At 44.7% G+C, this 26453-nt stretch overlaps 2 protein-coding genes across 6 annotated transcripts in view; one reads left to right on the forward strand and one right to left on the reverse strand.

The window, feature by feature from the left end:
* On the forward strand, window positions 1-3322 carry LOC105896731 (nuclear factor 7, brain-like). Of its 2 annotated transcripts, none has more exons than XM_012823530.2 (7): window positions 1-12; window positions 236-699; window positions 819-914; window positions 996-1226; window positions 1314-1336; window positions 1430-1548; window positions 2244-3322. In XM_012823530.2, the coding sequence occupies exons 2-7, from the start codon at window positions 280-282 to the stop codon at window positions 2786-2788; spliced, it is 1434 nt and encodes a 477-aa protein (XP_012678984.2). In that variant the 5' UTR covers window positions 1-12; window positions 236-279; the 3' UTR covers window positions 2789-3322. The 2 variants fall into 2 exon arrangements, with proteins under 2 accessions (XP_012678984.2, XP_031439178.1); XM_031583318.2 differs by lacking the exon at window positions 1-12 and adding an exon at window positions 13-149.
* Window positions 3141-26453, reverse strand: part of tulp3 (TUB like protein 3) — a 27978-nt gene continuing 4665 nt past the window's right edge. Inside the window, exons 1-12 of one of the 4 annotated variants that reach the window (XM_042710134.1) lie at window positions 24498-25280; window positions 22503-22544; window positions 20055-20106; window positions 14598-14760; window positions 12698-12877; window positions 7280-7422; window positions 6694-6885; window positions 6218-6330; window positions 5986-6103; window positions 5746-5844; window positions 5382-5553; window positions 3141-5204 (exon numbers count right to left, since the gene is read on the reverse strand). In XM_042710134.1, the coding sequence (XP_042566068.1) occupies window positions 5071-5204; window positions 5382-5553; window positions 5746-5844; window positions 5986-6103; window positions 6218-6330; window positions 6694-6885; window positions 7280-7422; window positions 12698-12877; window positions 14598-14760; window positions 20055-20106; window positions 22503-22544; window positions 24498-24553 (1464 nt within the window). In that variant the 5' untranslated portion in view covers window positions 24554-25280 and the 3' untranslated portion in view covers window positions 3141-5070. Of the gene's footprint in view, window positions 5205-5381; window positions 5554-5745; window positions 5845-5985; window positions 6104-6217; window positions 6331-6693; window positions 6886-7279; window positions 7423-12697; window positions 12878-14597; window positions 14761-18587; window positions 18963-20054; window positions 20107-22502; window positions 22545-24497; window positions 25281-26453 lie in introns of those variants that run through there. The other 3 variants (XM_012823531.3, XM_031583314.2, XM_031583315.2) reach the window with 3 other exon arrangements.

A 26453-nucleotide genomic window follows, 5' to 3' on the forward strand; every position in this document is an offset into this window, starting at 1 on the left:
ACGGATATTGAGGTAAGCACAAACCACAGATGAATTATGAAGAAGAAACAACTGAATTTATGCCGATAAAGCGAAGAGCAACCTATGACTATACACTGTGAAGTAGTTCAGTGCACTGTCAGTGCTGTTGAAGTAAAACTAAAGTTGGAGTGAGTAGCCAGATCGTTTGATGGGCTAAATAACCTTGTTTGTTGGTTGTTTGATCTGCTGACGTTAACCTTTCACTTTTGGTTAGGCTATCATTTCCACAACAGAATCCACCGTGCCTTACTTGATATAATGGCAACCAGACTACCGCTGATCGAGGAGGACCTTTCCTGTCCGATCTGCTGTGACATATTCAAAGACCCTGTCGTATTAAAGTGCAGTCACAGTTTCTGTGCCGCTTGCTTGCATCAGTACTGGGACCAGAAGCACGCAGCTAGAGACTGCCCTCTCTGTCGAACGGAGTCCCTGGACGAACCAGTAGCCAGTCTCACCCTGAAAAATCTTTGTGACTCCTTGATTGAGGAAGGCATCTCCATGCCGCCGGCCACTCGCGAGGCATGTGAGCCAGGGGAGCTATGCCGACAGCATGGAGAGCGACTAAAACTCTTCTGCTTGCTCGACCGAGAGCCCATCTGCGTTGTCTGTCACACTTCAAGAAAACACAAAAACCACGAGTGTTGTCCTGTGGAAGAGGCGGTAGTTGACGTAAAGGTAACGGAATAATTACCTGGTTTCCTCTCGGTTTTTGCATGGTCTCCATTTCCTTACCTTATGTCTTACACAGCAATTCAGATATCCAAAAATCAGGCATTTCTTTTAATGTATTAAAGGAGGAGATGATGGCTGCTCTCAACACACTACATGAGAAGTGGGAGGTGTTTGACAAAATGAAACTTAGCTTTGAAAGCACAGCCGAACACATACAGGTTAGTTTTCGTGAGCGACAGGCAGCAATAATACATGATAAAACAACAATCATATTAATGCTTCTTCTGGGTTTCTTTAAGGCCCAGGCCCAGCAAACAGCCACGAGCGTCCAGGAGGAGTTTGAGAAGCTGCATCACTTCCTTCGCGTGGAGGAGGCGACGCGCCTCGCAGCGCTGAAGAGAGAGGAGGAGAGGAAGAGTCAGCAGATGAGCGAGAAGGTAGAGGAGGTTGCCCGCAACATGACGGCCCTCTCAGAGACCATTCGGGCCATCGAAGAGGAGATGGAGATGGAAAACCTAACCATCCTTCATGTAAGAAGTCTTTCTAATGTTTGTGGTGTGCTGAAATTAAGCCATGTGAACCATTCAAGTCTAAAGTTGCTTTTCTCTGTTCTTCAGAAATGCAAGACAACATTACTGAGGTATGTACCTGCCTGACTTTGTAATATGTTTACTCTTAGCCTGCTCAAGCTCTTGGATGACCTTTATGCTTAACACAAGTATTTCAATTTTAGGGCCCAGTGCACTTTTCCAGAGCCAACCATGAACCAAGGGGCACTCATCAATGTAGCCCGCTATCTTGGCTCACTCAAGTTCAGGGTCTGGGAGAAGATGCTTGGTGTGGTCAAATACAGTGAGTACCTGAAAAATCCCAGTTCGAATTAGTTGCAATCAGCCTTCTTCTGGGAGTGGCGATGGCTGTTGGATGAAAATTCACCCTAGTTACCTCAGGACTCCGGAGCCGCATATAAGTATATTTATTAGACAAACAACAATTGCAATCGGGCTCACTCCCAGCACAAGGCTGAAAGTGAAGCAATGATAAACACATCGCACAAGGTTTATATAGACAGAAGTTTAGCGTTCAACAGAGATAACCACGTGGTGGATTTCTGACGTCCAAGGCAAGGATGGAAGTTTTGCAAGGTCGGAAGAAGCACAGTTCAAACCTTCTTATCACTTCTGGTCTAAACATGCTCTTGTACATATGCAGACTAAGTGGCACCTAATATTCTAAGTTACACACATACAGAGAAAAGCCATTTCATAAGCACATGATTCATACATTCTTAAGTAATTAACAGTGTTTGCAAATTATCTCCATCAATGGCCATTATAGGCCTACCAGTGGCAACAACTTTAGTAGACGTAGTGGAAGCATAGCACATGCTCTGAAGGCAGAAGTGGCAACAACATTAGATGTGGTGTCACACAAGTAGTCTCTTTCAGTTCCAAATGTAGTGGAACTGAAGTGTAGCCCAGAAATATACCAGCATTTCTCCGTGCACATTCAGCATCAGCCACCCATATTTGGTCTCCTCTCACCAGCTACAGTAACTCTGGACCCCAACACAGCTGCGCCGTGGCTCATCCTCTCCGACAGCCTGACCAGCGTGAGGGACGGCGAGGACCGGAAGCCATTGCCCGACAACCCCGAGCGCTTCTGCCCGGACACGGCCGTGCTGGGCTGTGAGGGGTTCAGCTCGGGCCGCCACTGCTGGGACGTGGAGGTGGGCGAGAACACAGCCTGGGTGCTGGGCGTGGCCAAGGAGTGGGTGCAGCGCAAGGAGAAGGTGTCGTCGGTGCTGAAGAACGGCTACCTGTCGGTGTACTATTACCACAAGATGTACTTCGCTGGCACGTCCCCCCTGACTCGTCTGAACCTGAAGAAGAGGCCCCAGAGGGTGCGCGTGGTGCTGGACTACGACAAGGGCCGGGTGGCTTTCTCGGACGCAGCAGATGGGACGGCTATCTACACCTTCAAGCACAGCTTCGCTGAGAAGGTCTACCCTTACTTCTGGGTGGGCTGTAAGCTATGCCCACTCAAAATAGAGCCAAGAGAGTTGTGTGTGACCTCAGTGGATCACATGTGACATGTGGCGTAGTGCAGGTCACATATGAAATTCAGAAACCATAAGTGCGCTCTTTAAGAACTTTAATGCCTTAAGACACTTTGCACATTTATGAAAGTTAATATTTTTTTATCCTGTTTACGGCCTGTGTTCTACCTATCCTGTGCCAAACAAAATCATAACCAAAAAGTAATTAATTGCATTCTGTAAGTACAATGTAACGCAATAAATTATGTGTATGCAAAGTTGCATGCAGATGTATGTAGTCAAGTTTGAGAAGCTGCATTTTGTGTCTGTGAGCGAGATTGTATGTGTGTGGGGTGTTCTCTCAGGTACCAGTCACACAGAAAATGTTAGTGTTCTTCATCCAGTATACCATGACAACAAATGAAGCTTTATATTCCATGCAGCAAGTCTTGTATTTACAAACCAAAGACATATGGGGCTTTTTACATGACACAATTCATTATATTTACAAATGACTGTAAAACAATAACATCTTTTAAAAATATAATAAAATTTAGGACTTTGAGCTGAAGCTGAGTTTTACATGAACTTCCCCTGGTTATTATTCAAGATAAAATAGGGTATTTCTCATAATTAATTTTGTGCAAATTCCATTTTTCTTAACAGTTCATTTAAATGGAAAAATAAGCATTCCTTTGATATCCAGTATATGATTGGCTAGTGAGATGTAGCTCGTACGACAAAAACAACACAAAACACTCACAAAAAACATTGCCACCCACATTACTTATCCAGCAGGGACTTATTGATCTTGTGCACCCACACACACAATGACGCCTTAAATGTTACGACTCTGAAGGAACAGTGTACCAAGACATGGTCTGTGCACACACAAGACAACATCCCACCACAATGCCTACTCTACATCCATTCCAATTCAAACTCATCCATGCTGATGTTAAGACCATAGCACATTACACTATGAAAGTTCAGAATATTAAGGCAATGTTTAAAAATATCCCTTCATGGCCCATCTTGATGGAATTCCATTTCCTTTTGTGTCATGGGTTTGGATGGGGGTTGTCTTTACAGTGTCCTTAAAAAGCATACAGGGCTGACAATAGAGAGAGAGAAGAAAGAAGAAAAGCAAGTGCATGCTGGGAAACAAGGCTACATCACAACTCCACTTAAATCTCACTTTGACAGCTGAACACAGCACAAAAAAACGAAAGAAAACATTCCCAAACAAGACAGCCAAAACAGGTAGGTCACTTGGAATTGCCAGCCAGGTCTATGTCAGTGGGCAGTGTATGTCAAAGGCTCCTTTGAAATCTCGTTTGCATGATTCAGTTAGTAGTGATCACTGACACAAACGGAGTACTTCTACAAAATTTCTCTGACGGTGCAAAACTTTTCTGTACATTCCCCATTTCGTCAGATTAAACAGTTAAGTGATAACACGACTGAAACATTTCAGTCATGACAAGCAATGCAGAATGACACAGTGGCTTCACAATAAGCAACTCAAAGAAAAGATTCCAGCACTGGTGGTCCAAAGTGTTGATACAGTTAAAAGGCAAAAGAAGAAACATACAAGAAACGTAGAATAACATCAATGATTAAAATCCAAGTTTACAAAAAAGTCGTGTTTCGAATACTATCAAACATCAAAATGAAATGTAGGTTAGAGACCACTAGACTTGTCTCATGACCAGGTCATTGTCCATTTTCCCAACAGAGGGTCAGTCCAGATGAGCTACCACACTGGTGCTCAGTAAAGTACCATTCCCTTTCCTTCCATCGGCTGACCATTTGCTGGTGAAATTAAAACATCGACTACAGCCACCCACTTGAAAGGCAGCAACAATGAACACAGAAATATTAAAGACCTTATGATAATTAGATTTAGCCACACATTTACTTAGAGGCACACTCAAAAAGGTGTCACAAGATGACAGGTTTGCCTTCTAGAAGGCTGTTATTTTTTTGCTCTTCTTTTTTTTTTTTTTTAAATGTTGTTTCAGATATCACACTCTTCTCCAGTGATTCAATGTCTGGTCCCTCTGATTGAATGTTAAATATCACAGAGAGGCTGGCAGGGACAAGGATTTATTTCTTCTTGGGGTGTAGTGCCTGACCACCACTAGATAGGGCAGCACGGTAGGTTATTGTGTAGCAGCAATGAGCTAGAAGGTGCGGGTTTTACACACAGACACACACGCACAGCTATCCTGAGGGAGAGGGGAGCCCACTTGTTAACGATGGATGTGTTTGTGTAGGTGAGAGTGTGAGTGTGTGAGTGTGTGTGAGTGTGTGTGTGTGTGATGATGAGTGGGTCACTCGCAGGCCAGTTTGCTATCAAAGCTGGAGAGGCCAATGGCAAAGGCCTGCAGAGCACACATAGGGTAGTTAAAGTCCAGGGTGAAGACATCCTCAGCTACTCTGCCAAACTGCATTACAATGTAGTCCGCTGTAGAGAGAAGAACATGATACAGAGACTCAATGAGAGAACGCAGGAGAAAAAGTGTCAATCAATCTTTCTGCCCACCCATTTATTAATTTATATTGATTAGTTGATTAATAAGTATACTGGCATACCTACGAACAGAAGAAACAGTAAAATTGCGAAAGATTAGTTGGAACTCACGATCATTGTCGTGGACGATCTGGAAGTTCTTGACGGAGGCCTGGGTGACGCGGCCATGGAAGTTCAGCACGTAGGACTGCGTATCGTCGTTCCACACGGGCGCCTTGTTGTGCAGCTCGATCAGATTGTCTAAAGCATGGCCCTGCCACTTGCCCAGCAGGGTGTCCTGCTCCTGGAACCACAAGAGGGGAGAGAGGCGGATCACCCTCTGGATTTTTCAGGTTTCTTCAGGTCATGTGCCCTATTGCTGGTTTCCCCTTCACCAAGAATGACTTCATGTTCTCCTAAATGCATCTCAGGTACATTCACATAAGCTTCAACAAAACTGACACCAGGAAACATAAGCCAAGCCAGGGAGACTCACGCTGGTTGGCCGGACAGGTATCCGCTCATAGTTCATGTTCATCCCAGGGATGATGACAGTCATCTTGCGGGGCCCTTTGAAGCCTAAAACGTTGGTCTCCTATAATAAAAGAACGGGGAAAAAAATCTAGATATGTAATCATGCTAAACAATACTCATCTGTTCAGTGCAATAATGACACAGCTGGGTATACATGCGTGCATATATGTTATGTGTAGATTTATTTCAGCGTGTGACTCACATAGCATATGGCGGCCAGCTCCTGCCGTGTGTTGCTCTCCTCTAGAAGTGTACCCGGGTTCTTGGTGGGATTTGTGCCATTGTCATACACTGTGAACTTTGTCCCCATAAGATTGGACCTGAAAGTAAAAAAACAAAACAAAAAAAGATCTTGTCCTTTATTCTGCCCATGAAGAGAGGAACGTTGTGTGTGTGTGTGTGTGTGTGTGTGTGTTCATTTATGCTTCACCTACCTCAGTTTCCCCACAAAGCTCTCTCCCTCACGCGACAGGTCAGTGGCATCCACAGAAATAAGGTAGTTGGACGTCTTGCTCTTTTTCCTCTTCCTCCCAGCCAGCAGGAAAACCTGAAGGAGGGAAAAAAAGACACAAGATAAAAGAAAAGGGTAAAAAAAGAGTGTGACAGGCGGCCAAATAATCTTACATTTTATTTCAAAGATGTCACCAATCTGACACTTCTGCCAGTCAGCATTAAAAAGAATGGGTTATATTTCAGAAGCACAAAAAAAAAATGCTAATTGATATTTTATAGCTGGAAATGCTGTGTTTTCCTGTTTGGTTGTTGATAAATTATAGTTGACTGAAATATCAGACTTGATTAGAAGTGTCTTTAAAAGATTTAGTAATTCAGCAGAAGCACAAAGTTTCTATCCATAACATTCTATTTATAGGCCTCTCCTCTCCTCTCCTTCTTCCCCCTTTCCTCTCACCTTCCTGCCGTCTTCTTTCTCCAGGTGCATGAAGTACGTGGGGTAGAGTCCTCGGTCCATTCCTTTCTTATCGCGGGTGATGCGGCACTTAACGGTTGTGCCGCGAGGAGCGGGCTGCACCACAAACTCCTCCAGGTGGTCCGCGTCGATGGGGGGGATATCTGTTGAAGGCGACCCAGGCTCCACATACTCCTGAGAGGAGAAAGACATGTCACACATCAAGAGCAAACTTGACATGCAATGCAACATACAAACATGCAATAGGACTAGTTTGTAAACATGCTAACAGAACACCACCTCCTCAATCTCAATTTTCAGGTTAAACTGCTATAAACTTTGAAATTGATTGAAAAAAACTGATAACTAATTCATAATCTGAAACACTTGTTTCACAATCAATCTGCTGGTTCAATCCATTAATATGTCAAGTTATCCAGCAGTCCATCCACTTAATATATCTGAAGAAATGGGGAGCTTGCTTTGGTATTCACACGGTCATAAATCTTGCATTATGCAGAAGTTGCATATTTCAGAGCACTCAAGAGGGGAAGATTACAGCGAAAAATGTGAAAAATTTGGTTCTCACTGTGTTGGACTTGGTGCTGGAGGCTGATGCTGGACGGTTGGACTCCGGGTTGGGCGAAAGTGAAAGAGTGTGATCCTCCTCTTCCTCCTCCTCCTCCTCCTCCTCATCACTGGCCTCGTCATAATTCATGCTGCCAGAGAGACCTGAGACAGGGGAAGAGAGCAAGACACAAGAACAGGTTAGAAAGAAAAGAAGAGGACAAATGAGATCCATAAAAAGCTCATCAGTATTTCCATGGTTTGAATGGGACAGTTTAACAATTCAGTTCTCGTACAGCCCAAAAAAGGGGCCCTGTAATATATTCAGCAAAGCTGACTTAAAAAGTCAACTATACTTCCTGACACTATATTTTTGCAAAGACAATAATGCAGTGTAGCCTGGCTTATACTGCATCTTTAAATAGTCTGCAGCCAGTTTCTCTTTCCTGAAACCTCCCCCATGTGCATACAGATGAAGCCTGGGAAGGCAGTGACACGGCAGATTTTCCTCAGTGATTGTGAAGGTAAAGGTGAACGAGCCTGGTTTCCCAGCAACCAAAAACTGAAGAGCATGCAGGCGCTAATGTTAGCCTCTTGTCTGCCCCCACTAGCCCACTCAAAAAGCACTCAAAAAACAAATAGGATTTTAACAGTTTTAATTAGAGCACACCCCTTCAGTTGCTTCATTTAGAGTGAAAGGGGGTCTTTGTTGACACAGCATGTGTGCAATACCCACATGTTTTAAATCTGGTTAAAGGAGCAGCCATGGCTCAGTTGAACGGAACCCAGCTGCTACGCTGGCTAATAACAACCCATTTATAGCCTACAGTATGAAGGTAGATTAATTTACAGACAAGAATGGGGAGGTATGCCTAAAGAAGAATTTCTGGAAAGTTGTTACATTAATGTGACTGAAGTACCAATACACACATTGACACACCACACATATATACGGTCTCATGTACACACACACACACACACACACACACACACACACACACACACACACACACACACACACACACACACACACACACACACACACACACACACACACACACACACACACACACACACACACACACACACACACACACAGGATGGCTCACTGCTCAGCTGGCCCGGTCTGGACCCCTCTGCATTACAGTCAGTTATTGGATTTGTGATCCATGACTCCCGCTCTGTGGATTATATTAACGCTTGGCAGCTTGAGAAACAGCCTACTTTTAATAAGAGGGTGCATGCTTTAAAGGAGGCGAGCGAGGGGCCCGTCAAGTTCTGCAGTTTGTTTGGGGTTTTTTCTTTCATGAGAAGGGAGAATGTGTTCCCTTTGCCTGTCAGGTTTGCGGCTTTGGTTTTGGTTTGTGGCTTTGGTTTTTACTTTCAGACTTTTTAAATTTGGGTCTCAGATGCATTCCATTTTCAGCAGAGATTACTTAAGTCACATGGCAGAGCTGAATGTCTGCTTGCACTGTGTTGAAAAAGGCGGAGACAGACAAAGAGAGAGAAACAGCAGAGAAAAGGATAAAACAGAGAGAAGTTGACAGAGAAAGGTGAAGGACAAAGAGCGAGACAGACAAAAAGAGATAGACAGTTAGAGTCTCGATTCTTTCTGGCAGGGGATGATACCCCTTCATACCCCATGTTGTCATTAAATGTAAAGGTCTGGTATTTATCAAAGGCATTGCAGTGACTGAGAATCAAACCCGGGTCAACTGCTTACAAGGCAGCAGCGCTAACCACTGTATCATCAACACGGCTACGGATAAGCTGACGGAGTCGCCCCTGCACCAACCCATGTGACTGGCCGCTAACAGAGTCACTCTGTGTTCCAGAGTGCTCAGCAACACAGCCTGCATTTAATCACAGTCAAACCAGTATGATTTGAACCAATGACATAATGGTGCAGAGCAAAGACAAAAAAACAACCATTTCTTTAACAAGGCTCCTAGGCTTCCGCCATACAAACAAAAGCATATATAAATACTCCTACCCATGTCACCTTAAGGACTGACATGTTCTTTCTTTTCAATATCTTGGTGTTCTTTTAGCTGTATCCAGACCGCCTTCTCTTGGAAAAGTCTGTGACAAGAGGCTGGAGAGAGTGCGACTGTAATGAGTGTTTACAGGAAACGACCTGATGCTAATTTTCCCTCCAATGGCTATTCTGGAGGCATGGGGCCCATTAGCCCTGGTGCTAAAATTACACCCTGATGTTACTCATCATTTTTCATGTCACTGAGGAGATGAACTGCAATCTCACAGCAGTCCCTGCAAGCCTGAGGTTTAATGACATCTTTATTGGCCTCAAATGTATTAAAGACATACAGTGTATTAAAGACATACAGTTTGACAAAGGTTTATTTGTCCATCAAACTCTAAAAATCAATAATATCAATTAATTTCCAAGATGCTGTAAGCGATGTTAGCATTTCTTTGTAAGAACTGACAGACATCAGCAGGAATCCACGCCCTCCTTTCAATGTGAGGTGGAAATGCAAAATGAGCGGCTGGCAGCTATGCCCATCTGTTGAGATGTTTCCTGATTGGATAGTATACAGGGCCGAGGAGAGAGAGATTTCTGAGATTCTTGACTTGGGATGACTATAACAGTAACGTCTCTTGTTTATCTTTTCTATGCCTTGTGGTCTTTCTTCAGCTCTGTCTATTTTTCTCTCTACCCTGACCTCTGACCCCCTCTTGTATGTCTTACTAGACTCCTTTCTGTTTTATTAGGTCAGGTCAGTATGACCTCTGATTTTCCTGATCGATTGGTTTAGTTTGGGTCTACTTGCAACTGCTTATAATTACTCATCCTGAGTGTAGACATCTTGACGCTGTTTATGAATACCAATAATAATGTAGATTTTGACCTGTGTATCCATGGTAATTGTTTCTATTGGTTCTTAAATTATGACGTCAATTTGAGTATAAGAATCTTAGACTTCTAGTTTTAGTCAGAGACACCAGATCAGATGCTTCTGTATTTTGTGGGAGGGATCGACTGATATGCATTTTTAAGGGCCGACACCGATTTCAATATCTATATAACTTTGGAAGATCTTGCCTCAGCTGTTTTATTTAAGGAGAATTTCCACAACAGTAACCATCAGAATGCAAAGCCAGCCAGCTGAGATTACAAACACGTATAATTTGCAGCGACTTTAACAATTTAGCAGTAACACAAACTCTCTCTCTCTCTCTCTCTCTCCGTCCCTCATTCTCTTTCTCTCTCCTCTCTAGAGGGATGTGGTTATGCTTTATAGTTTGTAGAGATCACCTTGGTAACGCAAATTCTGAGGTTCCATAAATAAGAGGTGCTGGGACAGCAGGAGCCCAGTCTGAGGCAAAAGGACAATAGCCCAACACTGGATAAATAGCCTAATTTCTCACTGAGACAGTAGCTCCGCATTCACACACATACACACACACACACTAACTTACACACACAAGCACAGAACCCAACACACACACCCACAAGTTCACACACACAATAGACTCCTGCCCAGTAGATGTAATCCTGGAATTTGTATCAACAACTTCTTGCAAGGTCACTGGGATGACTTCAAACGAAGAGTGTTCCTGAGCCCTATCCCCACCCCTTCATGCTTATATTAGGCTCTGCACCTGCCTCTTGCTTCCTTTCAACCCCTACAGTCACATTGGCAAACATACCTAACAAACAGTTGGAGTGGTGTCTGTGTAATTTGTGTGTGTGTCTGTGTGAGTGTGTGTGTGTGTGTGTCTCATCCTGCCTAATCAGCAATTAGGTTATTCAGGCATGTGGCTGAGTCAAGAAAGAGCGTGAACTGAGAAGACCAGAACACACGTGTGAGCTGTGGGTGTTGGGGCCTGTTTGACAAGCTGCTTAATGTATATTTAGCCCAATTCCCACTCACATTGAAAGCTGTTTATTTGATGCTAATTGACCATATTGGCGTAATGTGGAAATGGAGCCAATGTCGTTGATATGGCAACGTCGGACCTTTAAGCTATCCCCTGGCGACCTAGTAACATTAACCACAATCTTCTGCCAGTCACCTGCCAGTCAAGTGGGAATGAGAGCTACAAGATTCCAGTCTTCGAGAAGAGCAAGGGGGGGGGGGGGGGACTTTTGTGGTGGTGACTTCTACAAAAACATTTTTTTTTTTTTTATTCTCTTAAATAGAATATACCAGAAAAGAAATTAGATAAAATTCACAGACATCGGACAGATTATCTATATGATATGATGATATATATATATTGAATGGAGGAACTGACTGGAGAGAATGACTGATTGTTTAATGTCTATGTGAAGCCATTTCACATCATCCACAAGTGGTTATGATCACTTTGAACCCAAGACTGACTGAGAAAACAAACTTTGTTTCAGGCTATGCAGCAGACAGCATTGCTAATTAGCTAGCTAAGGAAATGTTTAAATAACCGTAAAAAGGTTTGCATGAAAGGATGGCTATCTAGCTGACAATACAATCTCCTCAATACAACTTATAATACTATGATAGGTAAAGCTAAAAAAATTAAAGGTGCCTGAGCAGCTTCACTGCTTACAAATCTTAGCTGGCAGTGCTGGCTGTCTCTAGTCTTGTGGAGATCTGGCGCACTAATTCGTAACATGCTGTTTAATGTGGGAATGAAAACACTTAGTGACTCTGCAGTGAAGTGAGAATGGCAATTTGTTATCGATTGCGGATTGTTTTTAATCTGACATTGTTGCGAATTTCACATGTAAAAGAGACTTTTGTTCACAAATATATAAATGTGTATTGTTTTACAGTACTGCCTCTAAGACCATGGGTGAAACGACTCTGTTTGATGGCTTGGCCTCTCCTCTGACGCTGTCATTGTGTGTGTGAATGAGTCTGTGTTTGAGAGTGTGCCAGAGTGAGTGAGCCAGTGAGTACCACTGAGAGTCTGTCGTCCTTCTCACAGGTCTGCACCAGCCCTTAAGGGGACGCTGGGTAAATAGCAGACAGACTTGAGTCGACTGCCTGTCTTGACTGACTTGGTTTGCCTCTGGTCTCTGAAAATCCAGACTCAGAAAATCACTGCACTGCACTGTATGTTACTGACCCAGTCCTCCTCTCTCCTCCTCCTTTACTCCTCCGTGACTCACCTCTCATTTCTCTCCTCCTTTACTCCTCCGTGACTCACCTCTCATTTCTCTCCTCCTTTACTCCTCCATGACTCACCTCTCATTTCTCTCATCCTTCACTCCTCTGTGACTCACCTCTCATTATTTTTTTGTAATCACAGATAATAATTGTCTCTCATTAAAAGATAAACAGGTGCAGGACCACAGCAAAGAACCAAAAACCAAAAACAAACATCTCGTTTGTATCCCGCAGTATCCATTCTTTTTAGTATGGCTGTTGTTTGTTGTTCCTTCATAAGTGCTGCATTTTCGTGACACATTTCCAAGAAGTTAGAGACTCACCTCTCTTCTGAAGCAGCTCGTGAATGTCTGTCTTGGGTTCCAGCAACGTCTCCGTGTCCCCGTCCCGTTCCGGTTCCTCAGCAGGTGGGGACTGCGAGGTCTGGCTCACGGACAGGATCTGGACCCTGGAGCCCACGTCAGGTGGCTCGGAGCCAAGGAACGCCGCAGGGCCATCAATCCCTTGGGGGTCAAAGGTCAAAAATAGAATGTTAGTAATATTGCATTGACACCACAGGTTTACAGACGTACTCATTCCCCACAGCAAGGAGCTTCAGTAGAAAGAGTTTCAGTATTGGGCATAGTAGCAAATTAAACATTCACCTGGGATTTTGTTTTTTTCTGCCTCACTTCTACCTTTGGTCTTAAATTCACAAGTCCAGGATTTACTGCAATGTACAACAGGAAACCTATCCTTCTCTGGGCTACAATCTTATCAATAACTGGCACACCTGACCATGTTAACCGGCAGCCATGTGGGTGTAATGGGTAAAACCAAATAGTAGCTAAAACAGGATAAATCTCATTGAGCCGTTGTGGGATTAATACTTTTGTGAGCTGCCAACATGGGGCTAACAGAGTCAGACTCTTGTTGTTCTCAGTTTGAAACCTAATGAGGCTAAAAGTAGACAGTCCACAAGGGGTCCACAATGTGAGGCCTTTGGTGGGCCCATGTTTCCATACAGGTACACCGTAGGCTACACAGAGGGAACACCTTCTAATTCACACAAGGCCAACTCTGGTTTTGCAGTCGTGACTGCCTTGGTTGTGACTGCTAGACCAATAACCAGAAACACAAGTGACTATCTGTGTGCTGAACTAGCGTGGTCCGGCTGAGAGCCTCTGATAGAGACGTTTCTTGCCTGTCCCTCTGAGTACTGCTTTACTGGACCGCTGCGGCTCCTCCAGCAGCCTCTGAGCACCAGCTGCTCCACTAGGGCTCTCCTGCTCTTGAAACACCCTCTCTGTTCTTGCTAAGATCTTGACGGAGTTCTGCTGCTGCTGTTGTTGTTGTTCCTGCTGCCACCTCTCTCCTTCTGTCTGAAAAGCCTCTCGCACCCGCACAAGTATAGACTGCACGGACCTCCTCTCCTGACCTGAGTTCCCCCTCTCTAGATAGGTCAGTTGTGGAGTGAAATTTTGACATGCACACAAATAGATGCATACAGATGTGTACATACACATACATACAATCACACTAAGGGTTGCGGTATACCGTCAACACCGGGATATTTCGGGATATTAAGCATGAAACAAAGCATATGAATTTTCAAGAATTACTGCTTTCAGAGTCACCCCTAATTCACAGGCATAAACACAAGCCACCTTAAGTCATACATTACTTTTTAACATAAAAGTTTTTTTTATTTTTTTACTTGTTGCTGAATTGATAGGCATTGGGCCTTGATTTGTCATTAAGTAACCCTAGTCCCTCTGCATGCCTGCTCTGCTCTCCTGAGTCCTGCTCTACCTTCCTCGGCCAGTGTGATCTGACTGGGCCGGCGCCGGGCGGGAGACCTGGGAAGCAGGGGCTGCATCTCATCCTCGTCCCACCAAAGCACACTGCACTCTCTGGGCTCTGGCACAGCACACACACACACGTGCACGTACAGACACACACACACACTCACACGCAAGGGTGCCGGTATGCATGCACACGCACCCAGACACACCCAGACACACCCAGACACACACACACACACACACACACACACAGTATACACAAACACACAAATACCACACTGACATATTTGTCCACATTCTTACTCTGTAAATTTACCCTCACTTTAAGCCATGCCGCTCAAAAGCAAACCCTTAAAAGTTAACCCTATTTTTAAGAAGCACTGCTACTTTCCTTCAAACAGACTTCAACCCCAAATGGATGAAAACAAAACTCCCTCACCATCTAGGATGACGTCGCTGGTGATGCTGTGACGCGAGTCCACGAGCGGGGCCTGCTCCTCACAGCGGCGGGGTCGAGACCGCCGAGGCCGGGCCTCTAGGTTGGGCTGCACCATCAGGGGCTCCTGTCGCTTCCGCCGCTGCTTCTGTTCCAGAAGCGCCCTCTGTGGAGCGGAGGTCACATGGAAGACAGATGAAAGATGAAATCTTATATCTTGAACCAAATTACAGGAATTGGAAGTAGATTAATGTGGTCTGAATTCGATTTTTTTAAACGAAACCAACAGTTTTTTTGGTTTATCTGTTCAAAACATTAATCAGACACCATTACGCGCGACTAAAAGTCCCTGACTGAGCTTCCTGTCTTCCAAGGATGTCAGGTTTACCCAGGGTCGAAGAAGCACAGTTCGACCCTTCCTATCACCTCTGAGCTCACCCAAACATAGACAAGAGGTTCCTTCACTTACGCATGTAGATCTTACACATATGCAGACTAATAAGTGGCGCCAGTACCTAATAATCAAAGTTACCCCCACACACACACACACACACACCGGAACACAGAAAAGCCATGTTCCTGCTTACATCATATGAAGTAATTATTAATACAAGGCACTTGATAAATATATTCTTAAGTCATTAACAGTGTTTGGAAATTATCTCCATCAATTAATGTGGTCTGAATTTGATTTTTAAAAGAAACCAAAAGTTTTTGTTTACCTGTTCAAAACATTAATCAGACACCATTATGCTCTGATATCTACTAGATTCCAAGTGTACTTGTACCTACTCTTACATTAAATATAAATTAACAGCTCAAATTAATTTCCTCAATATGTTTCCAAACTGCCAGTTGTAAATCAAAATAACAGAATACTCCTCTGGTTGCTATGGCGACTCTTTTGCCTTATTGTTTAGCATTTGCTAACCTTTGTAGATTACAGTTGAAGATGCTTGTCATGAAGGGGTTGAATAATTTTGAGACTGCAGTAAATTCATTAAAGTCATTAAAAGTATCATTTTGTGTTGAATTTGGATAAAACCCTTGTAATATTAGTTTCATTAAACTACTTAAACAATTCTTGTGTACTTTGTTTATTGCAAACAGCTGAGAAATTGTATATTTTGCCAATAAACCTAATGTGCAATGGGGGGGTTGAATAATTTTGATTGCAACTGTAAGTGACTATTTTCATCTTAGCCCCAAGTACTTGCTGATTCTTAAGTTGATATTTCTGGTCTCCTGATGTTTCTGCTCTGTTGACTCATACTCATATTGTGGATTACTGAATGTATTTGGAACATAAAACAAAGATTGCTGACAGTAGCGGACACGTCTGCTAACTGCTGCAGTGGAATTTAGAATCACGAGTCTCTGGAGGTTAACATGACCTCTTGAATGGGGTAGTCTAGTTGTTGACCTCACAGCAATAGAAAGATTAAAAATATGCATTCAACACAATCAACTCTTATTTCTTATTATGTTAGTTTATGCCAATGTCTAAGATGTTAATACATCCAGGCCTACAAAAACCACAAATGGTCCTTTTTACCAGGACTCTTTCTAGAAAGTAGTAGCATTTATGTAGAGTTGTATTCCTGTGTTGAGCAGAACTCACAACCTTTGCTACTAATTCAGGCATGAGTCACATCGCCCACACACACACATATACCCAGTGTAGGGCTGACATGGTGCACAGGTTTGGATTACAAAATCGCCTGTCCCCCTTGCAGGGTAGTTCCCAGACCAAGCAGCAGCAGCAGCAGCAGCCCCTGCTCCAGGCCTGACAGCTGTGCGTGCAGCTGCCACTCTCTGGGCTTCTCTGAGCACTGCCTGCAAAACAGTGTGGAGCTACACAACACCCTCTGCTATAGCCCATGTGTCCACAATTAGACAACACTGAAGAGCAGTGTCAACATTTCCCTGGGTCTTCTTCAACATGTTTCCTGCTCAAGAGCCAGGAGATGAAGCAGAACGGGATCGACCGATGGAGGCATCACAGGCATTTTCTCATTGAACAAGAAAACTCGAGAATTCAAAGACTTTGTTTTTCTCACGAGATGAATATCTCTCAGCATATGTAGTCTAAAAGGCCCCAGACAGACTACATCCACTGAGAGGGAGTTTGCCATTTTATTGATGCTCACAGTTTTTTGGATGTAGCCCCAAGCTTGAAAGAGGCTTTGGCCAACAGGCAAACAAACAGGGGAAGCTGCTCTCCCATCCATTGCCTTCACCTTTTGAAAAAGAGAAAGGAATCATTTCTATGGTAACAGTGTGCTGGCAAGAATGAGGTGGGTCCTGTCCTTGAAGTAGCTGCCTTTTTATATTCCTCCCTCTTTTTTCTCATTCAAATTTTTCCTTTGCTTTTTCCTGTGCTTCAGTCTGGGCTTTCTTTTAGTTTTTTTTGTCTTTGCTGGTGGCCCTTTCCTGTCCCTTTTATGTGGCTTCTCATCCTGAGGAGGGGATTTGGCTCATGAGAGGAGCAAAACGTGACCCAAAATTCACAATTGTGGATTCTAATGCCAGCTTTTCTGTGGCAGTACTGTACCCCCTCACAAAATATTACACCAGACCCCCCCCCCTCAAAGCCCACTCCACTCATCTCTCTGTTCCGGCTCATTGTTGCATAACTGCATGAATTTGCAGAGTGACTAAAAACAAGGACTCCTGTCAGACAAGGACAAGTGAGCCGGAAACCCAAAACAATGCTGCTCCATCGGCACCCTCTCCGTTTCGTAACCCGCCGGACACAATGGTGTGACCTAGCCTACTGCAGAGTCCCTCTCTGCAGCGCCCTAGTGCTGCCACAGCCCATATTGAAATAAATATCCATCACACGGTCATGTGGTTTAAAAAAACAAAAAAAAACAAACAACAAACAAAACAGATTCAGGGCTGGTTACTGTTTTCAAAAGAGGTGACATTCTTTCTCTCTCCAATTTGTTAGTCATTCTGGCTTTAGTGGGTGTCTAATCAAGCCCCAAACAGCTTTTAGTACATTAACAGAACTAGAAAAATGAATTACCATAATCTCATTTAAAATGAAGGAAAGCATGAAAGGACACATGAAAACTTGTCTTGTGTAGGGTAGGCATTTCCAAAAAAAAGGCAATCACTTAAGGCAATCAAAATGAGTGCAATCACTTCAGACATGTTTTGGCTGTTTTATACTGATAAATGCAGAGGTGTAAACAACACGCTGGAGATATGTGCGTCTCCATTGCTGTGATACTGAAATCCACAGAGGTATCTGAATGATGCCGTGGCAACCGGTGCTGATGCGGTTGCAAGGCGAGTGGTGCTGATTTCTAGGATTCAGAGGTTATGCCTAATGTCACAGAGGAATTCATCTAGTGAGCCAAATAAATTAGCTCTACCATCCCATGGTAGGACAACAAAGAGAGAAAGAGAAGACTTCAGGAAAAAATGGGGAGAGACATGAACTTACAAGGAAGTAATGTCTCTGTTGATCGATGCAAACCAGCCAATGCCAATCAATACTTTTCTTTCATGGACATCTTGTAGAATTACAATCGAATGTTATATGATCTGATTATTTCATAAGTTTAGAAAATCAGATCAAACAGGAACAAACAGGAACAGAACAGGAACACACAAGGAACACTTCCACAAAGAAAGAGCTGGGATGCTAATCACAGAGAGTGTCCCCTCTGATAAAACATGTCCAGGCACAAAGGAAATTATGTCACTTTGGAAACACAATCAGGCTAATGGAAACAACACATAACTTGTCAAGACAGACAAGGAGCTATCTCTTACTCCAGGAAGTGTGTTTGTTAAGACACACCAGCAAACAATGATATCATAAATGCACAGACTAGCACGTTCACACATGCACGCTTAACACTCACACCAATGTGCAGGACATGCCAATAAATGAAATGGATCACAATGAAACTAACTGATAAAAATACAGTGTGAAACTGTAATGTGTGAAACAACAAGAAACTCTAAAGACGAACCCACCCGTTCATTTGACATCCTCGAGTGAGAGAAATCAAGAAATCCAGGTGCAGAAGTTTCTCTTCAAAGCCACCGTGGATCCCGCTCTCCTAGAGCCACGTGAAGTAAAAAAAACTCTAGCCCAGCAGCGGGCTCTGTGGGCAGGCATGATCCTCTCAGCCTCCCCCCTCTCCCTCCCTCCCTCTTTCCCTCCCTCACTATTTGTCCTTCAGAGGCAAGCTCTGGGGGCACAGAATTAACACGAACGCACAAAAAAAAAAAAAGCAAAGACTCAAATGCCACAGTGCCGACACGCTAGGTCTCTCAATCTGTGTGTCCATGTGGATGTGTGTGGGAGAGACAGTGGGGAGAGATGTGGCAAAGGGGGCGGGGGTAGGTGGGGGGTGGACAGAGACAGAGAGAGAGAGTGTAAGAGCGAGAGATCCAGGGGCTTCAGACACAGACAGGCAGTACCACTGCACGCAAGCAGGGGGGTGGGGGGGGGGGGTACCAAAAGCAGCCTCCCACCTCAAACAGACAGTGAGGAACTCACCCTTAATCTGTATGGCACGGAAAAAATACCCAGCCCTGTGCTCCACACCAGTGGCGCGTTCCCCCTTTCTGTGTTTGGTACTCCCCCGTGTTCTGTGTTTACTAACGCAACAGTGCCTTCCCCCCACAACTCTGAGTGCCAGTTATGTAAGGCAGAGCAGAGAGTACCCAGCTGAAACAGGCACAGACACTGAGGGTCTGGAGACCTGGAATACGCACACCGACACGCTGGAACGATGGTCTGCAGCAAATATTGCACCTCTGACGCATACCTTGTAGACTTGCTGTACTTAGAGAGGGGGAGAGGGAGAGGGGCAGAATGAATAAGAGAGACAAAGACACAGAGAGAGAGAGAGAGAGAGACAAAGAGAGAGGAGAGAGACTCCATATTGAAAAGTCTGTCGAGCATATCGGCTTAAAATGACTCCAAAGTGTCTAAAATCATGGTCCATTAGCAGTGCAGAAAGATGACAGCGAGCACTTCTCCTTCTTTCCCTCTGTCCATCCCTTCTTCTCCATTCCCTCTTTCACCTGCCCCTTTTGTTCTTCTGTCCCTCCCCCCCCTTTCTTTCGTTACCCTCCCTCCCTTTGCAAACTTCCAAAAAAATGAAAGGGGGTACTGTTGAAGGGAGGCAAGCTCCACAGAGAAGCGTTTTTTTTTTTTTACTGTCAGCACCTATCTTGACACTCATCTCCTAAGGCAGAAAACGGTGGCATTTTCACACCAGCTGTCAGTCACACGACTTAGGCAAAGAGACAACCCACAAGGGATGACAGAGAAATAAAGTATGAGAGAGAGAGAAAGAAAGAGAGAGAATGAATATAATTACAGAGAGCAACAAAGATAGACAGGTAGGGGACATCGAGGCAGAGGGAGGGAGACTGGGGGAGAGAGAGAGAGAGAGAGAGAGGGAGAGAGAGAGAAACAGCTGTCCTTACCTGCTTCTCCAGCTTCTGCTGCCTGAGACTTAAGCTGTCATCGTCCAGGGCACTGCAGACAGACATGATAAAGGATCAAAGTATGGCTCATCATACAAAGTCATCATTGTGATCGTGTGTAATTGCTTTGGTCATTCCCTTGAGTGTCCACTAGAGGACCCCCTCAGCATATTTGCACAGCTGCCCCAGTGGGCTGAATGAGCAGCAGGTCACCACACTGTGCTCAAATCACCATTATTTGAACCCTAACAGGAAGTACAACTGAAATCACTGGACAGATACTAAAAGGTCAATAAACAGCAAAGGTCAGTCACAGACCTTAATGTGTCAGAATGACTTCTCTCTTTTTTTTAAATTAAAAGTATGGGTGTATGTATGGCTCCTTCACAGTTCCTGCTATCTAGGGGATGAGACGAAAGACAGCTCTAACACAGACTCTACAGGGGGCCGAAGGAAAACGCTTGCTCGTTGTACATTTACGCTTCTAGCTGGCATATGACGTCAAAGTGCACTTGACAGCCCGTGTAACACGGCTGCAGGCTGCAGATGCTCTACTCCCCAGTGGCTTGTCTGAGCACTGCGAGCACGTCAGCGTGCGAGATGCAAGCACAACACGTGACACCCCAGACTGTCCAGCGATGGCTCAGACTCTGGCTGGCTCCACAGTGTTTGATTCCGGCCTCTCCTTTAGTTTCTGCTCTTTGGCCTGTCACTTGAAAAAAAAAAAAAAAGAAAAAAAAACACAACACAACTGTGGCGCATGTTGCTAAGTTACGGCAAGTGGCGACTAGAATCGCAGAAGAGAGTGACTGAGGTAAAGGGAGTTCTCTGCTCATGTATTTTTTTATGTGTATGTGTGTGTATGAGTGTATGTGTGTCCTTCGGTGTGTCTCCTTGTGTATGTTCATTACACAAGAAGAGCACAGTTCTCTCTCACATGACAGACCTCAATCTGCCCATTTCAAAGTGTTTCTGAGTCATCCCTCTCACAAACCCTGTCCCAACATCAAATGACGTCATGGGGAAAAAAAAGACTTTAAAGGCTTGGTCTTGGTTGGTGTACGCATTATTTGAATCAGCATATTTCGCAAAAATGGCACACAAGGTCCAACCACAACATCTCCAAGGTAAACTTCTACATCCCAGCGTAATTGAGGGAAATCATGCTCTTGTGATGTCTGTACTCTGCGTAGGAGGTCAATTGTGGTCATCATGTAAGCCACCCAACTCTGTCTGCCTTTTGTTGCTTCCTCTCTTGTGTCAGCGGTGGCATTTAGCAAACCTGACTCAATGGCCATGTGTCATCCTACTGGCGAGCACTGCGGCCTCTGCACGTCAGAGACAGGCACTGAAGGACGGCCAATCCCTGAGGACTGTAAGCACAGGACAGCTGGGGGTCAGTCACACAAGTGTGTGTGTGTGTGTGTGTGTGTGTGTGTCTGTAAGCCTTACTTATCTGAAGCACTCATCACCACAACATTACCGAGCCACCTCAGTGTTCGTTTAACCGTCACACTTCCTCATTATGGATCCTGGACTATACACGCAAAAACTAAGCAATTTCTTGCACAAGATGGCTTTAAGGGGCAGCGTCTATGGGTGTGGACACACCCACAGACTTAACACCTTCTTATTATGAGGAAAGCTCTTAAGATGTGATGGAAAACAGCCCACAGGGGAATATATAGGCTAGCTGCGGCCCTTCAGCAGGTGTTGATGACACTTAGAGCAAGAAGGAGAGATTGAAGGACAGAGAGAAGGATAGAGGGAGGGATGGAGGGAGCTGATGCATGGAGACATCCAGCGAGGGTGACGCGAAGCGAGCGAGCGTGGAGGGACAGGAGGTGTTAATTGCACCATGTGGGATTGGTCATAACTCTGGGAGGATAGTGAAAGGGGGAGATAGAGACGAGAGGAGACTCTTGCTGTTGCAGCTGCCCGCACAGAGAGCCCCTGAGAATGTTCCAGAAAGGGCCCAGTGGAGCCCAGACTCCCTGCGGGCCTTCAAGCTCAAGAACCATCACTCAAGTGTCACCTCAGAGATAGTGTTCACTGGTCTCAGCATGGCACCACCACGTGAGTCACCACCACCAGCCTTAGAAAAACGTGAGCCAGGAATATTACACCCTTCCATGACTTCACTGGTGACATTTCTTTGATCCCTCTCTATTTGGCCCGTGTCTGAGCGTGACAGGTTTGTGCTTATCCAGGATTGAACTGTAAACAGCGTGCTCATGTTGACAGATGTCTTCTCAAGAGTTCAGGTGGTGGTTAAAGTGATATTGAACAATTTTCAAAAGAAATAAAATATCAGAAATAAAATACATAGTTAATTTAGCATGAAGAGCCTTCTTCAAGTGAGGGTATAAAGTTGTGGGAGGGCTAGTCTGCTATAGGCCTAGTAGGCATGTCGAGTATCATGGAACAGTGGTGTCAGACTGTCCTTACCTTGCAGCTGAGGTGGAAGAAAAGCTGGCAGAGCTGGAGGGCCTTCATGGTCACCATGATGACAGACAGACAGACAGGCAGGCAGGCAGGCAGGCAGGTCAGTCACACGGGCATGGTGGCAAACAAGAGAAAAGCACGAGGGGAAATTAGAGTTGAATGCAAATGTCAAAGGTTGGCACCAATACGCTCTGGAGGAAACAAGGAGAGACATATAACACTAGAAGTGTTTCCAGGATGTGACCTTAACCACTCACACAATAAATCAGCATGGGAGTACATTCAACATTAAGAGTATTCATTTGAATACAACTTTGAATACAACTACAAAAGACAAGAGACAAACACACCCCCACAACCTGTTATTGGCCCCTAATTCTGCACAGACATGGCTACTTCAGTCAGCGTCAGCTATATCTCCTTTGTCTGGTTTGCTACTTCTCTATACAAATATTTGGTCCAAATCCTTTCAGAAACACTGCTCAATGAATGTTTTAAAACAAAAACGTTGCGTTCGTGCCAGCTGCCACCTCCCCAATGACTGTTAAGATGTGCCAGCCGGCATCACAGGTGAACGCCACGTGCACCTTCCTGCAAGACGTGGACTTAGCCGGACGCATCCTAATTATTTGCGTCATGATATCCACAGTCTGCTATTTCAGACTCGACAGAGGCCAAGGGTGATGGTGCTTGGCGGCTATACGCATTCATCTTGGCTAGCCAGCAGCCTTGTCTCGTTCCCGTCGTCACTGCTCAATGTGCACTCATGAGACAAAACAGCAAGTAAGAGAGGCTCTACATTCGTCTGGAACAGAAATCAATGCTTGAGATGAATTAAGTCTGAAACTGAGATCTCTGAGAGACACAGAGATACAGACAGAGAAAGAGATAGAAACTTACTGTAACATGCCTCAAAGTTTATCACTAGAAAGAAGCACAGACAGGTGCAATTCAATTTCCCACTTTCTCCTAGGCTATTTTTTGCCTGGTTTATGAAAGAAAATAGATGACAGTAATTCAACCTCCAGAAACAGAAAGAACAGAGGCAGAGGGAAACACCCCCAGCCGTAATTATGTAAGAGCAAGCTCTAGCAAGTTTGAATATGGATTATCCAAGCACAGTGGTGACAAGGTTTCGGATGGGAAGGGGAGGGTTTAGCGTTTGCCTACTAAATCTGTAAGCGCCTCTCAAAAGGAAGTGAGGTGCGAAGATACAGCAGGGGGGGAAATGGAATATATTATTAATGCCGCAGAGCATTGGATGTGACATTCAGTTGGAGATAAAACTGGGGCACACACACACACACACACACACACACCAAAGTGGAGCCTGGCCCTCTACAAAGAGATGTAGAAAAAGAGGACAGAAGAGCACAGCATATAGCCAGCACCATTGCTTTGGAAAAGATTTCATCCTTCTCAACATCACTGATGTATAGAAAATGAGGGCCTCTCCGTCATTGTATAGAAATTAGAAAGTGAGTAACAACGTATGAAACAACTGTTAAATTATCTATCGGAAGCGATAACAAAACTGTTGCTTCACTGTGCACCTAACTCAAACAATAGCTCTCAGAGTCACAATCATGTAGTTCAAATATAGTTAGCACATCCTCTTTAGCTACCGCAAACATGCTTGGTTGAGAGAGGAGGCCAAGAGAGGCCCTCACCTTGACTATAATCGTTACAGCATCCTCTCGATCTCTAAATTAGTAAAGAGGCAACTCAAGAAAGAGAAGAGATCTCTTACAGAGGGTGAGTCACTGAGCAGTCAACCTGAGAGGACCTTAGAGGAGGAGGAGGAGGAGGAGGAGGAATTGGAGCCCAACAAAGCAGCCCATTATCAGCAAACCGCCAGGACCATTATCTACACACGTCACCAGGCACTTTACATTGTTGTTGTTACATTGTAAACAAACGTAAATCGTACGTAACAAAATGTAAACGCAAACGTGTGTCTGTGTGAGAGAGAGAGAGAGAGAGAGAGAGTGAGTCTACCTGTAAGACCAGCGGCTGTAGACGGGCTGAGACGCACTGCTCTTCACAGCATCCATGTTGCAAGTGATAGTCCTGGCAAACAACTGATGCTGGTTTGGGCTGGGTCCAGGCTGACTCTACCTGCCCCCTACCTACCTACTTCCCTCCCTCCCTCGCTGCCTGCCTGCCTGCCTGTTCGGGTCAGAGGGGAGCAGTCGCCTCGGGAGTGACGTCTCACACAGCTGAGGGTGAGCGCCAAGTGGGGCCGGTTGCTGTGACGACACGCTCACCACACACCCTGTTGCACTTCACCGACCGTGATGCGATCTCGGTAGCCGTAGTAGAGGGGTCCGTCGTGAGGCAAGCAGTCTCCCACTTCCCAGTCCTCATTCCCTTTATGTGCTGTTGCGGTATGACACTGCTTCTTTTCCAATTCATCGACAAGCGACGTGCCATTGAATCACTACGGATTCTATCACTCTTAACTCTGACTCTCCATAGCTCACAAAACCACAAGGTCATCTACTCAGCCCAATCATTTCCAAACTGCAAAAGCACTTAAAAGAAATATGTGGAAATCGCTGCAGACATGATTTCCTCTGAGTCAGTGGGGGTGATCAAACCACATCCCACTGAAACATCAGTCGAGTGCTTCTTCAGGACAAAAAGAATGTGCAGTGCCAGAGACGCACAATCAAGTGGGCAAAACATTTACATCTCTTTGTTACAGTGAGTCATCTGGCTCAGGTCAGGAGGTTTCTCAATAAGCCTCCTCAAGTTGCACCGCATGGCCGGATGCACTGAAAAACCCACTCAGAACTAAAATGGAGCGAGACGAGGGGGACCTGGACATGCTGCCAAGAAACCAGGAGCTCCTGCTACATGCGTGAACGGAGACTTGGATCTGGCATTCGCTACCCACCGAGCCAGCGCCTTTGGGGAGCCTGATCCTTTGGGAGTAATTAGCCCCTGCCAAAACAAATAAGGGCCACAACAGGAAAGTTTCTAGTGGTAATGCCCTGTCCCACAGGGTCTGGTTCAGCTTACTTTTACAGCATATCTCTAATCAAAGGTAGGGGGGGGGGGTCTAGGTTGTTTATAGTCAGTCGAGTCAGCCTGACCTCCCTCTCTCCATCTATCTATCCATCTCTCGCTCTCTCTCTCTCAGTCCCCTCGGAGCCCATATACATCCATCATGTGCATAATGACATCCGGCTAGACTAATGCTCCCATCAAACTTGCCACTCATGAGCAAAATCACAAGATCACAAGAGCATGAACATGCCAGTACCAGATAAGAGCACTATTTCCAATGGTCACTACTTTCCATTGCTTTTATGTCAGCCTTTTCCCAACCCAACATCACACAAGAGCTCAACTACATCAAATGGAACATGAAGCTCTTCTAGACGATGTTGGTAATTCTAATGCCTTCGGAGACAGAGGTCAAGGCAATCAATCCACACTAGGAACAAGTACAATCACACTAATGAGGGGAAAATATCCTGTGATTATGCCCAATGCCAAGTTTCAAAAAAGTTCAGATGTTAACTAAAATTAGGGCTCTTATCAACTTACTGAACATGGTGGCATACAAAATAGACTTAACCTCAAGGTATAGCCTAAATGCTTGTCCTTAGTTCTTATAACACTAATGTAAACACAGTGAAAAAGGAAAGATGTTTATGTTGGCAGGCAATGATACATGCTTATGCAGTAAGACTCGACACTTCATATTCTCATTATTGACCATATTCTAAAATGTTGGAAACATTTGCACATTTCGTGGTAGTATTTTTAGACTGGATAGTTTAATATGCCCAAACTATGCGTGACTGAAGACCGGGTTTAATTTATCATAAACCTCATGACAGATCGTTCCAAGAAGAATGACACTTTTAGTGAAGCCACAGGCCTTTTGAGTATGCAAGGAAAATTGTGATGCTTCCCTGAGTCAGAAAGTACATAATGCTGTCC

The sequence above is a fragment of the Clupea harengus genome, chromosome 16 (assembly GCF_900700415.2).
Source record: "Clupea harengus chromosome 16, Ch_v2.0.2, whole genome shotgun sequence".
NCBI lineage: Eukaryota > Metazoa > Chordata > Actinopteri > Clupeiformes > Clupeidae > Clupea > Clupea harengus.

What these genes read in the sequence shown, in the direction of transcription:
- LOC105896731 (XM_012823530.2), top strand. Translation starts at nt 280, where the DNA reads ATGGCAACCAGACTACCGCTGATCGAGGAGGACCTTTCCTGTCCGATC. An exon ending in GCACAGCCGAACACATACAG is followed by an intron (nt 915 to 995) that starts GTTAGTTTTCGT and finishes GGTTTCTTTAAG; the next exon opens with GCCCAGGCCCAGCAAACAGC. An exon ending in AAAACCTAACCATCCTTCAT is followed by an intron (nt 1,227 to 1,313) that starts GTAAGAAGTCTT and finishes TCTGTTCTTCAG; the next exon opens with AAATGCAAGACAACATTACT.